This window comes from Geotrypetes seraphini, chromosome 6, assembly GCF_902459505.1.
Source record: "Geotrypetes seraphini chromosome 6, aGeoSer1.1, whole genome shotgun sequence".
NCBI classification, from domain to species: domain Eukaryota; kingdom Metazoa; phylum Chordata; class Amphibia; order Gymnophiona; family Dermophiidae; genus Geotrypetes; species Geotrypetes seraphini.
In genome coordinates, this window is record NC_047089.1 from 175,988,825 (window position 1) to 176,003,742 (window position 14,918).

The window sequence follows — 14,918 nt, forward strand, 5'->3', positions numbered from 1 at the left end:
GGAAACTCAGTCATAAACATGATTACAGGAAAAAATTGTTTTAACAGAGTCACCTGCAGCCCTTTGATTCCCACAATGCTCTTGGCTGTTTTTCAGTCCTGCTTTACAACAACGTGAACTGACATAGAATTCCTTAGGCCTCTCCTACCTCTAGGAGGCAGCCCTGTATGAGAAATGGGAGCAGGAATAGTGAAGAAGAGGTCTTGCCAAACCACTTGTTGTCGAACAGAAGAATAGAGAAAGGAGAAACAGCAGTCGTAAAGCCACTAGTTTAGTGCAAACCAAAGAGCCTTAACACCTGACAGTTCTTAAATACCATTTAGTTCTTAAGCGGTATAGAAAAATGTTAAATAAATAAATAGATGTCTTCTTTAAAATGAATCAATTGTTCTTAATTACTTAGCCCTTGAAATTTAAAGATTTTAGATTAAAATGGTACCCAACCTTTTTGAAATATATATATTTTTGAGACTTCATGGATGCTAAGAAATGTATTTGATTAATTTCTCTAACTCAACAATGGAGTTTATCTCCATAAATCATTGTATTATATTTTTTAATTGAGATGTCAGCTAAGAAGAATGCCTTATGTTTAGAAATGCAAATGCAATCATAGTTACTAAACTAGTTGTGTTACTTTAAGTATGTTCATGACTGTCCAGACACCTCGAGAGTTGCAAATATCTATATGAGGTTTTCACAGAAGAATAACTCGGTATTGAAACCATGAAAATTGTTTTACATGTAATGTTCCTGCAGTATCATCATTTACAATCTGTTAGGTATAGAGTACATTGTATTTCGGCCAATAAATCTGCAACAGCTCTTGTGCCCATGAGAAACAAAAGGCCTCCAGACTGGGTAAACTAACAAATTCAATTCTACAAGCAGTAATGTTTCTCTAAGCATGGTGGGAATGCTCAATGCACATCTGTGCTCAGACATCTTGTACAAAACAAAACTGGTTGCAGACCTTTACAAGATACCAAAGGTACAAAGGAGGAGCAGTTTTGAGAGACATTTCAGTACATAGCATTATGTCCCCCTCACCTTGCTTGAGTCTGATCACAGGGTTGGAGGGGATAGATATTGTGACATTCTCATTCCCAAGGATGACCCTGTCAAGCGTAGGATAGGGGTTAAGCCGACTCCCCTAACCAGGAATCAAGACAGGGCTGCTTATTCTGAGGGGAATGAAGGTAATGCAAACCTAGTTCCCTTTACCGAGCCAAAGTCTGTCAGCAAAACAAACTCCCTGAGGAAATATAACCAGCTCCCAGAGTGTAATTTTACCCCTGAACTGAGAGGGAGCCAAAGAGCCTCCAAAGCAGTACCTCAGCCAGGTAGGACTGGGAGTGGCTCTTCTCCCTTAAAGCAGCTCTCCAAGAGTCTGAGAGGGACAGCTCAGGAAGGACTGGCAGAAAGGTTCCTCCTGTCCAGGCAAAGGCAGGCGCCCAAGCCAGAACCTATGGACTGGGAAAGTCCTGTAACACAGAGCCCAGCAGAGCAAGAGGTTCCAGAGGAGCAAATGGAAATAACAGAGTTGGCAATACCTGAAGTGGATTCCCTGGAACCCATGGATGTGAGTGTGGCAGTTTCCTGCTCATGAATTATTCTTTTGTTTTTGGAATTTTTGTTGGGACTATTTTGAATGACCAGGACCTGGCAAAGAATGTGTTTGAAAACTGTTTTTTTGTTGCACAGCAGTGGGCTGGAAGCAGTACTGAACTGGTGCTTTACACTAATTGAGCTACTCCACACCAGCTGGGTGAGAGCTTTGGGAGAAGCTGGTGTGTGGCTGGTGTGAGTACTGGAGCAAGTCTGAGGACTAACAGGATTGGGGTTGGGTTCACTGAAGACCTCGGGCTGGGTTATTTTGTGGGTGCTTGTGAAAAGCTTTTTTGTAAGAGTGAACCCGGCAATCCTGTTCCTGCAACACCAGGAGTGGAGTGCTGCATTGTACTGGAGTTTTTGTTTGGATTGCTTCATACCTAAGGACCTGGTGAAGACTGGGATTGAGTGAAGTTAAAATCCAGGAATCCTTGTAATATAATGAACTAAGAACTTTATAATACTTACCTGGGTGAGCTTCCAAGAACCTGGGCAGAAGTATTGTCTTTTGGATATATATTTTTTTTGTGCTAAGACAGAAAGTCTGCTTTGTTGTTTTGAATTAAAACTTTTGACCATACGCAGTGTATCTACTGTTGATTTAGTGAACACACCAGTGAACTGAACTATTATGTAGGGTCTTCCCTCATTGGGAGCCACGCCAGGGTTGTGCTGCCACCCGTCGGTGAACACCGCAGTGCCCTCGCGGGCCCGACTGGGTGACAATATATTCTAGATACTTTCCCCACCCCTGGGAGCCTCCTACTCTTGATCTAGCCTAGCTAGGGGGAACAAATACTGAACTTAAAACAATTTTCAACTTCTGCATCTCTATAGTTTGATTTCTCATTTGTCTCTTAGCTCTCATTCTTTCTTCTTTTCTTCCCATTTAACACATTTTCCTGTCTTCATAGTTCTTTATCATCAGTAGCGTACCTAGGGTATGTGGCACCCGGGGCCCATCATTTTTTGACATCCCCCCCATCAATATGAAAAATATGATTTTTAGTAACAATCCACATATCGCACAAGAGTGTACCTAGGAAAAGGCAGCATCTTAAACACTGCAGTGAGCACTAGAACACCAACACATACTTTGTAAAACTAAACAAGCCAGATCCCGCACAGTCAATTGATCCTGTAGTCAATGCCAACTGAAAACTATGTTCTGTTCATACACACAGAACAGAGATACACCCTTGCCCAATATGGAATAATCACAAACTAAAAATAGAAATATGTAGACAAAAGTTAAACTGAACTGCCAAGAAACCAGACTCTGCATACAATGCAACACCACAAAAACAGTAACACCTGTCCTCTAATACAGTGCAAAATATAAAGACAGTAGATGTAAATTTGAAAAAACTGATACATAACAATCACCACTTTACAAATTAAGAAATAAAAATAAAACAAATAATGTGAAATAAAAAAATACCATTTTATTGGACTAATCCCCATAAGCTCAGTCCCCATCCCCGCAAACCACCTGATTCCATCCACACAAACCTTGAATTGTTTATATTAAAGTATAAAAAGAACCAATATTCTGTACAATTGTCAATTTATAAATCAGCGTCTTCTCCCCACTCTCTCTTCCTCATTTCCCTTCAGCGTCCTCAGCCCACTCTCTCTCTCCACTTTCCTTCAGCGCACGCACATAAAAACAAGCAAGTAATTTTATATCATTTTCATTCTATTCATTCATTCATAGAAATTAAAGTCTCAATAATGCCAGTCACATAACAAAACATGATTTTACAAAAATAATTCCCTGCAGTCAAGCCTGCAAGGATTACTAGATGTCTTTCAGCAGCTCCCCTCCCTCCCCATTACCTTCATGGCCAAGTCAAAATGATCTACCAACAATAAAATTTTAAAAACACAAAGCACATTGTACGCAGAGAAAATGTTAATTATCATTTATATTCCGCGGGTTTTCAAAGATGTCAAGGCAGATGACTTTATGCAATGTCACCTCAGTAACAACTATACAAAAATAGACAAATATACCCCCTCCCTTTTTATTAAACCGCAATAGCGTTTTTTAGCGCAGGGAGCGGCGCTGAATACCCCACGCTGCTCTCGACGCTCCCTGCGCTAAAAACTGCTATTGCAGTTTAGTAAAAGGGGCCCATAGTGCAAAATATAGACAGCATATATAAATTCTCAAAACGGACACATTTTGATCACTAAATTGAAAATAAAATCATTTTCCTACCTTTGGTAATTTCATCAGTCTCTGGTTGCACTTTATTCTTCTGACTGTGCATCCGATATTTCTTCCCTTCTTTCAGCCTCCTGTATGCTTCCTCTCCTCCAGACCTCATTCCCTCCCCCAACTTTTTCTTTGTTTCATCCTGTCCCCTTCTTTCTTTCTCTCTCCATGCCCCCTTTCTTTCTGTATGTCTGTCTTTCTCTCTCTCTCCATGCCCCATTTCTTTTGTTCATCCTGCCCCCTTCTTTCTTTCTCTCTCCATGCCCCCTTTCTTTCTCTATGTCTGTCTTTCTCTCTCTTTCCCCATGCTCCATTTTTTTCTTTCTTTCACCCTGCCCCCTTTCTTTCTTTCTGGATCCCTGTCCCCCCCCCCTTGCTTTATTTCTGGCTCCCTGGCTCCCCCCTTTCTTTCTTTCTCTCTTCCCTCACCCATGCCACCGCTGCTACCACCACCATGCTGCCATCACCGCCGTGGAAAGGCTGCCACTGGCCATCGAAAACAGGCCGGTGCCGAATTCGCCCTCCTTCTTTTCCCGCGGGCCGACCAACTCTGGCTGCCCGACATCAATTCTAATGTCGGAGAGGACGTTCCGGGCCAGCCAGGCAGCGATTGGCTGGCCCAGAACGTCCTCTCCGACGTCAGAATTGACGTCGGATGGCTAGAGTTGCTCGGCTCGGGGAAGAGAAGCAGGGAGGGAGAATTTGGCGCCGGCTTCTTTCTGATGACGGCAATGGCAGCCTTTCCCCGGCAGCAGCCTATTCCCCAGTAAGTGGCCAGCTGTACACCCCCTCGGGCCTTGCACCTGGGGCGGACCTCCTCCCCCGTCCCCCCTTGGTACGCCACTGTTTATCAAATCTGCTTTCCTTCTTTTGTGTACGTATCTCTATCTGTAGCTTCTCTCCTCACCGCAGATTAACTTTTTTGATGTGCTTCTAGACTCACCCCTTTCTGTCCTTTCCTCTACACTTCTCATCCTTTCATGTCCCTTCCTTCTACCTCACCCATCTCTGATCCTCTCTTCTCACAACATGACTCTGATTGTCTGTTATCCCTCTGCTTTCCTCTACCAATTCTAAACAGAACTATTTTCCACCTTCCCTTGCAAACCTTTCTTTCACTTCTTCTCTCATCCAGATCTCTCTTCCCCTAACCCAGTCATCCTCCACCTTCTTCTCTTCATACCACAGGCTTGTCTCCTCTAAATCTTTTTTTTTCTACCTATCCCCCGCTCCTACATCAGTTTTCTTCCCCCTCACATCCCTTTATCAATTCCTCTTTCCCCTCACAGTTTGTACCTATTCTCCCATCACTATTCTTCAGTCTTCTCCTCATAACTCTACTTATAGACCTTCTCCCTATTACCCAGCCCTTCCCTTTTACCTTTTTTAGTTGCTCCCTGCCACATTTCAGCCAAAACTATCCTTTCATCTGCTACCCTCCCTCACATCAGTGTTCTCTCCCCCATCCAACCCTCCCTCTTATCAGTGTTTTCTCCCCCTTCCAGCATTATTATTCTTTGCTGCTTTCTTTCCTCTACAAAGTTGCCCTATTCTCACCCAGCCCCATTATCACTTTCTCACCCCCTTTTTCAGTTCCTCCCTTTTCTCAGCTACTCTGTCACCTCCCCCACATACACCTTCTCATATGTGTATATGTAAGATCTGATTGAAGAGCCTAGGCAATCTAGGTATCTCTCCTGCACTGCTGTTCCCTTCTTCCATCCACTGCAACCTACTGGTAAAGCATTCCTTTTCCAACCAATAAGCTTCAAGGAGAGATGGGAACACGATTGCTTCCAGCCTGCTCTCTACCACTGCTGTATAACACAGAACATTCAATTCTTCAACTATCTTCTAGGTTCAGAAAGAGTTTGTTCTTTGCTGCCTTACATGCAGGAGGCAAGAGTCTGAAATAGGAGTTTTCTGCCCAATTTGGGAGACTTGGTAGGATTGAAATATACTGTGCTGAGTATACACAAGAGCACTTTAAAAAAAAATAAATTCAGAGTCTGTATTGAATGTATATTGTATAGAAACATGGTATTCATTGAGAATAATTAAAACACAGTAACTTAGATGGATAAAAAGTAGAAGGGTATTTTATGAAATTTTTCCTGCATGTCAACTCTATTTTACACATTACAAAGTCAACATACGTATATAACGTATAGCTAATTTTATAAGGTATGAACAGTGAAAAGGAGATAAGTAATTTGTATAACCTACGTTTAGGTATGTTTGGACAAGGAGAAGTAAAAAAAATGCTGGTGCAATTTATAATATATAAATGCCGGTGCAATTTATAGTATAAATGTATGTGAATACTTTATCGGCCTCTTTTACAAAGCCGCGCTAATGGCCCCGAAGCCCATAGAGATTAAAAGGGCTTTGGGGCTGTTGCTGTGCGGCTTTGTAAAAGAGGCAGTATGTGCATTTCCACCTGCTCAGAAGTCAGTGTAAGTTTCCATGAGTGCATTTTATAAAATTTGTGATGAGGTTTATTAATCTTAGCCTCAAAATTGACAAGTAGGTAGATTTCAAATCTAGGCATCCTGCTTTAAATTTACCCCCTAACTAGTGCTATGAAGTTGGCACACCAAACCTCCATCTCTGATTCCTTTATTTTTCTGACAAAAAGTAGAAAATCAATCAAATTGAGTGCTCGTTAAATCCTTAATTTGGATAAGATTTGATACTATTTATATGATTACTAATCGACTCAAACAATGAATGATAGCTAAATGTGGAGTTTTTGAGACCAAGGATGTGTCTACACCTCTAAATATTATTTTGAAGTTGCTATGTCTGGAGGATTAACAATTTTTTATATCCTTCTGTGATGCTGAGGTCTTTTCTCCACTGCAATAAAAGTATCTTTGGTGGTTTTCCTATTGTGCTGTGGCACCTGAATGCATGTTAGTATTAGTCCTTTATTTTTCTGCCATCTGACTCTGATTCCAACTTTGTCTCCGTTTCCAACTTCTACAGATATTAGATTTTACTATATTTTTTTTTTTGGTTCTAGATCTAAAGTACTGGTAAATATAATTTATATTTACCAGTGCATTGGATCCAGGAAAGGAATATATATATTAGGGTTCTGTATCAATTTAAGATTTTAATTGTACGATCCAGCTTTCAGGGGAGGGAGAATGTTGGGGCCCAGGGCAGAAATTAAGGAGGTAGCCCCAAATACCTCTCCTCCCTAACACATCACCCACCAAATGCCCTGCCATCTAATATCTGTCTCCCCACTACCCCTAGGTCCACCAGCTCTCATTTTCTCTTCCCAACAGCCATCCCATCTAGCATCTCTCCCTTCCTTCTCCTCCTCCCCTCTTTACTACCACCCCCAGGTCCACCAAATGCCCTCCCATCCAGCACCTGTCCCTTTAAAACTGCTGCTCCAAGGGGACCCCCATGGGTGGGATATCCTTCCCTCCAGTCTGAAGCCCCCCCATACCTTTTAAAATGCAAGGGGGTCACCAGCATGACAGCAATTCCGCTTTGGTGCTCTTCCTCTGCTGCAGCCCACTCAAGCATAAACAGGAAGTTGTGACGGGGCAGGCCGTGACAGAGGAAGAGCGGTGAGAAATCTGTGGTCAGTGTCAAAGAATCTCTGCTGCTCTGGGGATACCCTTGTATTTTAAAAGGTAAGGAGGAGCTTTGGACCAGGGTGGGGAAAAGGGAAGGCTATTATTAATGCCTGAGTACAAAGAGAAATGATTTATGATTTTTATATGTTTGTAGTTTGTAATAATTATTGTGTATGTGATGATGTAATCTGTCACAGATAGATAGCTGTGGTGTCAGAAGCAATTTTAGGTGAAGTTGGAGGCAATAAAATCATGCGTGCTCCAGTTTCAAAATAAAAGCTTTTATTTTGAATTTAGAGCGTATATTTTTATTGACTCCAACTTCACCCAAAATTGCTTCTGACTCCACAGCCCTACCTCTAACAGTGCCATGACATATGATTTCTGTATTACTACTTAATGACATCTTGTGGAGGAAAAAAAAAAATCCATAAACTATTGTTGAGTCAACCTAAAACCCAGCAGAACTTAATAGGAAATATTTTCCCTTTTAAACTTAACATTTTGTGATTTTTATAATAAAACTGGAGGAAGTTCATAGAAAAGCAAACATTTTTAATTCTTTAAGGGACAATCTCAGTAGCCTACATTGTGTGTAAAGTACAGGAGGTATTTTAGCCTATGGACACCTCTCTTTTGGACTCTTTACTCTTCAAAAATAAATAATAGATGTTTTACAATGAATTTGAGCAAGTGCATAGTACTTTTTCTGAAAAGCATCCATGTACTTTGCACCTACTATTTGCACAGATAGCTGAACGGGCAAAATAGTTTGCATACTTAAAAAAAAATCTCATGTTTGTGTGCTGTTTTCATTTCTTGACCTGAACTTATGCCCACAACATATTCTTTTAATACAGCTGCTAAAAGTACACATGCCATGGAACCCACATGCATTTTTAATCACGTTTGAAGAGAAAAATTTTCAGTCCATTAAATTTAAAGCGATAAATACCTTTTAAAGACTGGTCTGTTTATTTCATGCATTTATTATTTATTATAATCATTTCTAGCCCATTAATCACAATACATGACTGGGCAAGACACAATAAAACATCTGAAAAGCAAAACAATACAGCTCAGTAAGGTAAATATCAAACTAATACTTCAAATGCCTCTGTAAATAGCCATGCCTTCACAAGCTTTTAAAAAATAAAGATGTCCTCAAGTGATTTTAGCTCTGCTGGTAATATATTGCAAGAATACGGTGCCATAGTAGAAAATACATGAGACCATATAAAAATCATCTGAACTAACCTCATACTAAGCTGTGCCAGCCACATCAAGGGCTCCTTTTACTAAGGTGCGCTAGCATTTTTAGCGCACGCACAAAATTACCGCACGGTACGCATCTAGAATAACGCCAGCTCAATGCTGGCGTTAAGGTCTAGCACGCACAGCAATTTAGCAAGCGCTTTTCCACGTGTTAAGGCCCTAACGCACCTTAGTAAAAGGAGCCCCAAGTGTTTTTATGATGAGCAAAAATGCATCCATCAAATCTTAGATATAAACTATTAAATATATTTTACTCGTAATTTAAATTGAAAAGAGAAATGTTTGCTTTTAACATTTTATAGGGGCTAGGAATATTATCATATTTAGATGTATTGTTTCATATTTTTTCTGGAATGTTGCATTTTTATTTTATTAATTGTACTACAATAAACAATTTTTTAAAAACTGAAAATGAAATGATCACGAATCTGCAGAGTTGTATAGTACTCGTCAATTAAATTTGGAGGGTAATTTTCAGAGCCATTATCATAGTATGTAAAACAGTGCTTTACTGGCTGAAATGGGCTTTTATAAAATTTCCAACCTACTTGTGAGTTAAAGTACGCCTGGAGAATAATTGTATAATGGAGCCCCTGGTTAAAGGGGGGCAGGTAGGTGCATATATAGGCGTGCTATTTTATAAAATCATAACATACTTGCAGGCACAGACAGTTACACCTCTCATATTGATGCAGATGTCTGTATTTGAGTTATTCACTTATTTGGGGGTCCTTTTACCAAGGTACACTAAATCTGTTAATGTACCTTAGTTAAAGCACCCAATATAATCTATATACACACCTGTGAACTCAGCCATTCTAAATGCCTTCCTGCTTATCTGTTTAAGCTGGGTGCAGAGCCTGACAGGGGAGGGAGGGATAGAGAGAAGGAAGGGTGCTTGGTGCAATGCCTGACAGGGGAGGGAAGGAAGGATGCTGGGTGCAGTGCCTGGCAGGAAGTGAACGGGTGCAGTGCCTGACAGGGGATGGAGGGAAGAGGACTGGGTGCAGAGCTTGGCAGGGAGGGGGCTGGGTGTAGAGCCTGACAAGGCAGAGCACTTGAATATTAAGCCGCCCAACTTGTATTCGAGTCAACCATTTTTCCTCCTGTTTTGGGGGAAAAGGGGGGTCTCGACTTATATTCGGATCAATGTATATTCGAGTATATATGATGTGCGTAGAAATGTGTTGATAAAATTACCTTCATCTATCTACTTGTGAATTCCAGTTAAACTTTTTATAAAATTTCAGTAGTGGAGACAAATAGTTTATGACCCAGTAAAGCTCAGTTTATTGATAATAAACTTTCTTTGCTCTGATTAGTGAACCTTCTGTTTAGGAGTACAAATGTTTTGGTAAAAAATAGACTTCATGTTAGGTTTTATTCCATTTTAATGATTGTATTTCCTTTTTTGTTTCTTGCTGTTGCTTTTTGGTGAAATCCCATTACTTGGGGACTATGAGAAAAGGATAATTTTCTGAGAGGCAAATTCTATAAATGGCATCTTAACTTAGGCCCCGGTAGACATCCTAATGGCGACTAAGTTAAGAGGGAAATGCTGTTTGAAATGCAACTTAAGTATAAATTCAAAGTGCCTATTGGTGCCTAAACAAATAGTGCCAGAACAAATAGTGCCAGAATCTTGCCTCCAGAGGTGCCTACCAGTGCCTAATGCCACTATGGGCGTGGCTAATGCTGAAAGTGGCATTAGGTGCCGTAAAGCTACATAGGCGCTATTCACATTGAAGATAGGCACCAGAAATGTAGGCCTTGAAAACCTTGGCCTACATTTCTGTCACCTATCTTTGCCGGAGGCGCAATTCTCTAAATAGCGCCATCATGTGATTGACATGCGATCATGGCCACTTTTAAGGCCAGTTAGAGAAGCCGGACCTGAATGTTTCCTATATTGGATATGTATAATATCCTTATTGTTATTTCTTTATCGTATCCTATTATCTGGACAAGGTTTTATTTTACTTGTATGAATGCCAAGCCGCATATTCTATTCCTAAGGGTAGCTTGGCATTTAGCTTGCACTGCTTAGCAGTGCGGTTTGATAAAAGAGGGAGTTAATTTGTCTATATCATATAATGGTTTTGTAACTCCTGGATGAAATGATCCAGCTCTTGTATGGAATCCGTCTTTGTACCATGCAACCACAAATCAACAAAACAATACAGAAATCATTTGCGGTCATGTGAAACTTAAGGCAAATCCGAAAATTTTTTGACAGAAAACAATTCCAGCTCATGATCCAATCCCTAGTCCTAGGACTTCTAGACTACTGCAACATCCTCTATCTCCCCTGCCCCGCAGTCATGATAAAACAACTACAAACAGTACAAAACACAGCCTTGAGAATGATCTATTCATTGATGAAACACAACCATATCACCACAGCATACCTCGACTCACACTGGCTCCCAATACAAGCAAGAATACTATTCAAATTTCACTGTCTACTATTTAAAGCCATGAATGGAGACAGCCCAGCTTATATAAACAACTGCCTTATCAGAACCACCACAACCAGGCAAATGACAACCCAGACACCATTCATACACCCCCCAATCAGAGGCGTCAAACGCAAAAAAATGTACGATGGCCTACTGGCCACGCAGGCAGCAAAACTAGACCGCCAACTATCCAATCTACTGACCACAACTCCAGACTACAAAACTTTCAGAAAAGAAATAAAAACCCTGCTATTCAAAAAATCCATCAAAACAAACTAACACCACAAGAAGCTCTTCAGTCCCCCGAAGTAACCCGTTCAACTCTGTAACTCTTCTGGAAATGTCCAGATAACCTCTTATGTAATCTGCCTTGAACCGCAAGGTAATGGGGGAATAAAAGTCACTAATGTAATATAATGTACTGTTAAGGTATAGGCAGAACATAAAACCTGACATAACATAACTCTAGCTACAATGCTGATCTAGAGAGATGCCATATCCAGGGATGGAGGCAAAGGGGAGTTGAAAGGCCCACCCATTTTAACTGTAGGCACACAAAATGGCAGATCTGGCTATGTCACTGTCTCTCAGTGGGTGTAACTTTGTGTGGGAACACCATTTCATGCCTACTTCTCCCTGTCACGGGGGAGGTGTTTTGGAGTGGACTATAACTTCACTCGGAAAATATGTCAGCACAAATTATCAAGTGTACAGGTGATTTTCCTTGGATAATTTATGAAAATGAAATTGCTTGCAGATTTAGACTTTGAAAATCCTTCCGAGTTCATGGAGTGAAAAATCCCTGCATACTGTTATCTTTTTGAGGCAGTTATAAAATGACCCCATTAGTTATCAGTCAAACCTGGCACCCAGAAATATACAGTAGGTTTAATTAATTTTTTGTTTGCTAGTTGCTTAATGTAGTCTATTAAATTGTCTCTTTTTTTTTTTTACCCCTTAGTGCCTTGTCTTTGAAGATGCTCCAAATGGGGTCAAGGCAGCGCAAACAGCTGGGATGCAAGTGGTTATGATTCCTGATGAAAACCTAGACCAAAATCTTACAAAGGAGGCCACCTTAACACTGAAGTCCATGGAAGATTTTAAGCCAGAATTATTTGGTTTACCAGCATATGATTAAGAAGCAACATATGTGTTAGAAAATGTCTAAAATTGAGACTAGTGATTTGGCATTTGTTTTGAAAACAGATTTCTGAAAAGTGCCACTCAGTACATGTTTGAAGAACCATTTGGTTGACCCAGTCTATCCGCTTGTACTGCCACAGGTTTGTCTTGAACTGTGGTCGTCTTCATTCGTTGCCTTTTCTATGAACACTTGTATCTTAAATCTGTTATGACTCCTGTAGCCTCTGCTGGAAGTCTGTTTCAGGTGTCTGCCACACTCAAACAAAAATTGCTTTCCTTACATTGCCTTTGAACGTATCTCCTTTTTTCATATGATGCTCACTTGTTTCTGATATATCCTTTTTATGGAAAATGCTTCTTTCAGTTCTTCATTCTAGTTCTAGTCTGCCTGCTATTTTGTATCGTATGTCTTCTTTCCCTTCTTATTCTAGACCACAGGTGTCAAAGTCGGTCCTCGAGGGCCGGAATCCAGTCGGGTTTTCAGGATTTCCCCAATGAATATGCATGAGATCTATGTGCATGCACTGCTTTCAATGCATATTCATTGGGGAAATCCTGAAAACCCGACTGGATTACGGCCCTCGAGGAGGGACTTTGACACCCCTGTTCTAGACGGTACATCTTAGATTCCTTATGCATAACTTATGAGGGCTATCTACTATTTTGTTGGCCACCTTAAAAGCATCTACTTTTTGGGCTTCTTTTACTAAGCTACGTTAGCGTTTTTAGCGCACGCTAAACCCGCATTACCCGGCTAGAACTAACACCAGCTCAATGCTTGCGTTAGCGTCTAGCGCGCACGGCAATTAAGCGCAGGCTATTCCGCGCGTTAATGCCCTAACGTGGCTTAGTAAAAGGAGCCCTAAATTTCCTCTGTGAATGTTGTCTCTAGAACAAATACAGTATTCAAGGGATAATTGTACCAGAGAGAGAAGAAATAATGTTACTGCCATCTTGCCCTCTTTTTAAAATTTTTATTATATTTTGACAATATATTAAGAAATCTCTTGATGTGAAAATAGAACTGATCAATGTTTCCTAAGAGAAAATGTAAGGCTGCGGTGAGGGAGGAGTCAAGATGGCGGCGGTGTGTGAGCCGAGAGTAGGACGCAGTTAAGAGCTAACAACTGCTGGATTCCCTAACTGACTTTATTACCTGTTTTTTGACCTCTGTAATTCTGTAGTGTTGCCAGTATGCCGCATATGAAAAAGAAGGGGGTGATTAGAGCCATACCCTCGCCGGTACTAGCGTCGACCCCAGTCCAGCAGACTGTCGATCACTTCTTTGCGGCTCTATCAACGACGACACAAGTATCCGGAGGATTGGATAGCCCACCATTGGCCGTAGTTTTGGGAGAGCCTATCGCCCTTTTGGGTCTTGAAACATAACTCTCACCTCCGCCTACCCTTAACCCTCTGTGTCCAGCTATAACCAGGGCTCTGGGGCAGGAGACTTGTGATCCAGGAAGTTGATACACAGGGTCTCCAAGCGAGGGCACAGCATCAACGGCAGAACAGCTGATATCTACAATCAAGAGAGCAGAGATAGTATCAGCTCCCACAGAGGCTTCCTTGAATGCTGCAATGAATGGAGACTAAAATGACCAAGTTTGAAGAGATAACTAATATCACAACTAAATTGGATACCTTAACCAACTTGGACTTGATGAAAATGGAGTTTACAGTCCAGGCCAGGCAAACACAGGAAGAGATACTACATTTGCAGCTGTTTGAAGCAACTACAATCTATCATAATAAAACCCTTAGCACGCATGTGTACTTCAAACTCCGTGATCCCTGCCTCCGTGCGTCTATGCTTAAGGTGCCTCCACATGCGCAGTAGAAGGAGCCAGCGGCGGTTTCCCCTTCGCCCTCCCTTGGCAACGCTGGCTCCTTCTACTACTAATTATGCGGAGGCACCTTAAACTTAGACGCACGGATGCAGCGACCACGATGGCGACTCCCCCTTCCCACCCTCATTCCGTCTAACAGGACCAGGGAGAGCACAAAAATAACGGAAGCAGGCATACCGACGCTCAGCATCCGGACTGTGGTTGGAGGTTGTTTAGACTGGGGAGGAAGCAAAAGGAGTGATTTAAGGATAGGTGGGAGAAGGGGGCTGGAGCTGAAGCATCGCAGCACACGAGAACGAAATACAGACACACAGAAAGACAGTGGGCAGGGAGAGAGACTGAAAGAAAGACAGATAGGGAGCCAGAGAGAGAGATAAAAAGAAAGAAAGACAGACAGACAAAGAAGGCCAGGGAGAGAGCCAGACAGAAAGAAAGACATATGGATGGGGCCAGGGAGAGAGAGAGAGACAGAAAGAAAGACAGAGAGACAGAAGGGGCCAGGGAGAGAGACAGACAGGGGGCCAGAGAGACAGACAGAAAGAAAGACAGACAGGCAGGGGGCCATAGAGAGAGACAGACAGAAAGAAAAACAGACAGGCAAAGGGGGCCAGGGAGACAGACAGGGGGCCAAGGAGAGAGACAGAAAGAAAGACAGACAGACAGGGGGCCAGGGAGTGAGACAGAAAGAAAGACAGACAGACAGGGGCCAAGGAGAGAGAAAAAAAGACAGACAGACAGGGGGCCAGAGAGAGATACAGAT

At 41.7% G+C, this 14,918-nt stretch overlaps 1 protein-coding gene across 1 annotated transcript in view; it reads left to right on the forward strand.

Annotated features, from left to right (window-relative positions):
* PUDP (pseudouridine 5'-phosphatase) overlaps nt 1-14,530 on the forward strand; it is a 143,404-nt gene extending 128,874 nt beyond the window's left edge. The window contains exon 4 of the mRNA XM_033950590.1: nt 12,124-14,530. Within this exon, the coding sequence (XP_033806481.1) occupies nt 12,124-12,300 (177 nt within the window). The 3' untranslated portion in view covers nt 12,301-14,530. The remainder of the gene's footprint in view (nt 1-12,123) is intronic.
* The last annotated feature ends 388 nt before the right edge of the window (nt 14,531-14,918 follow it).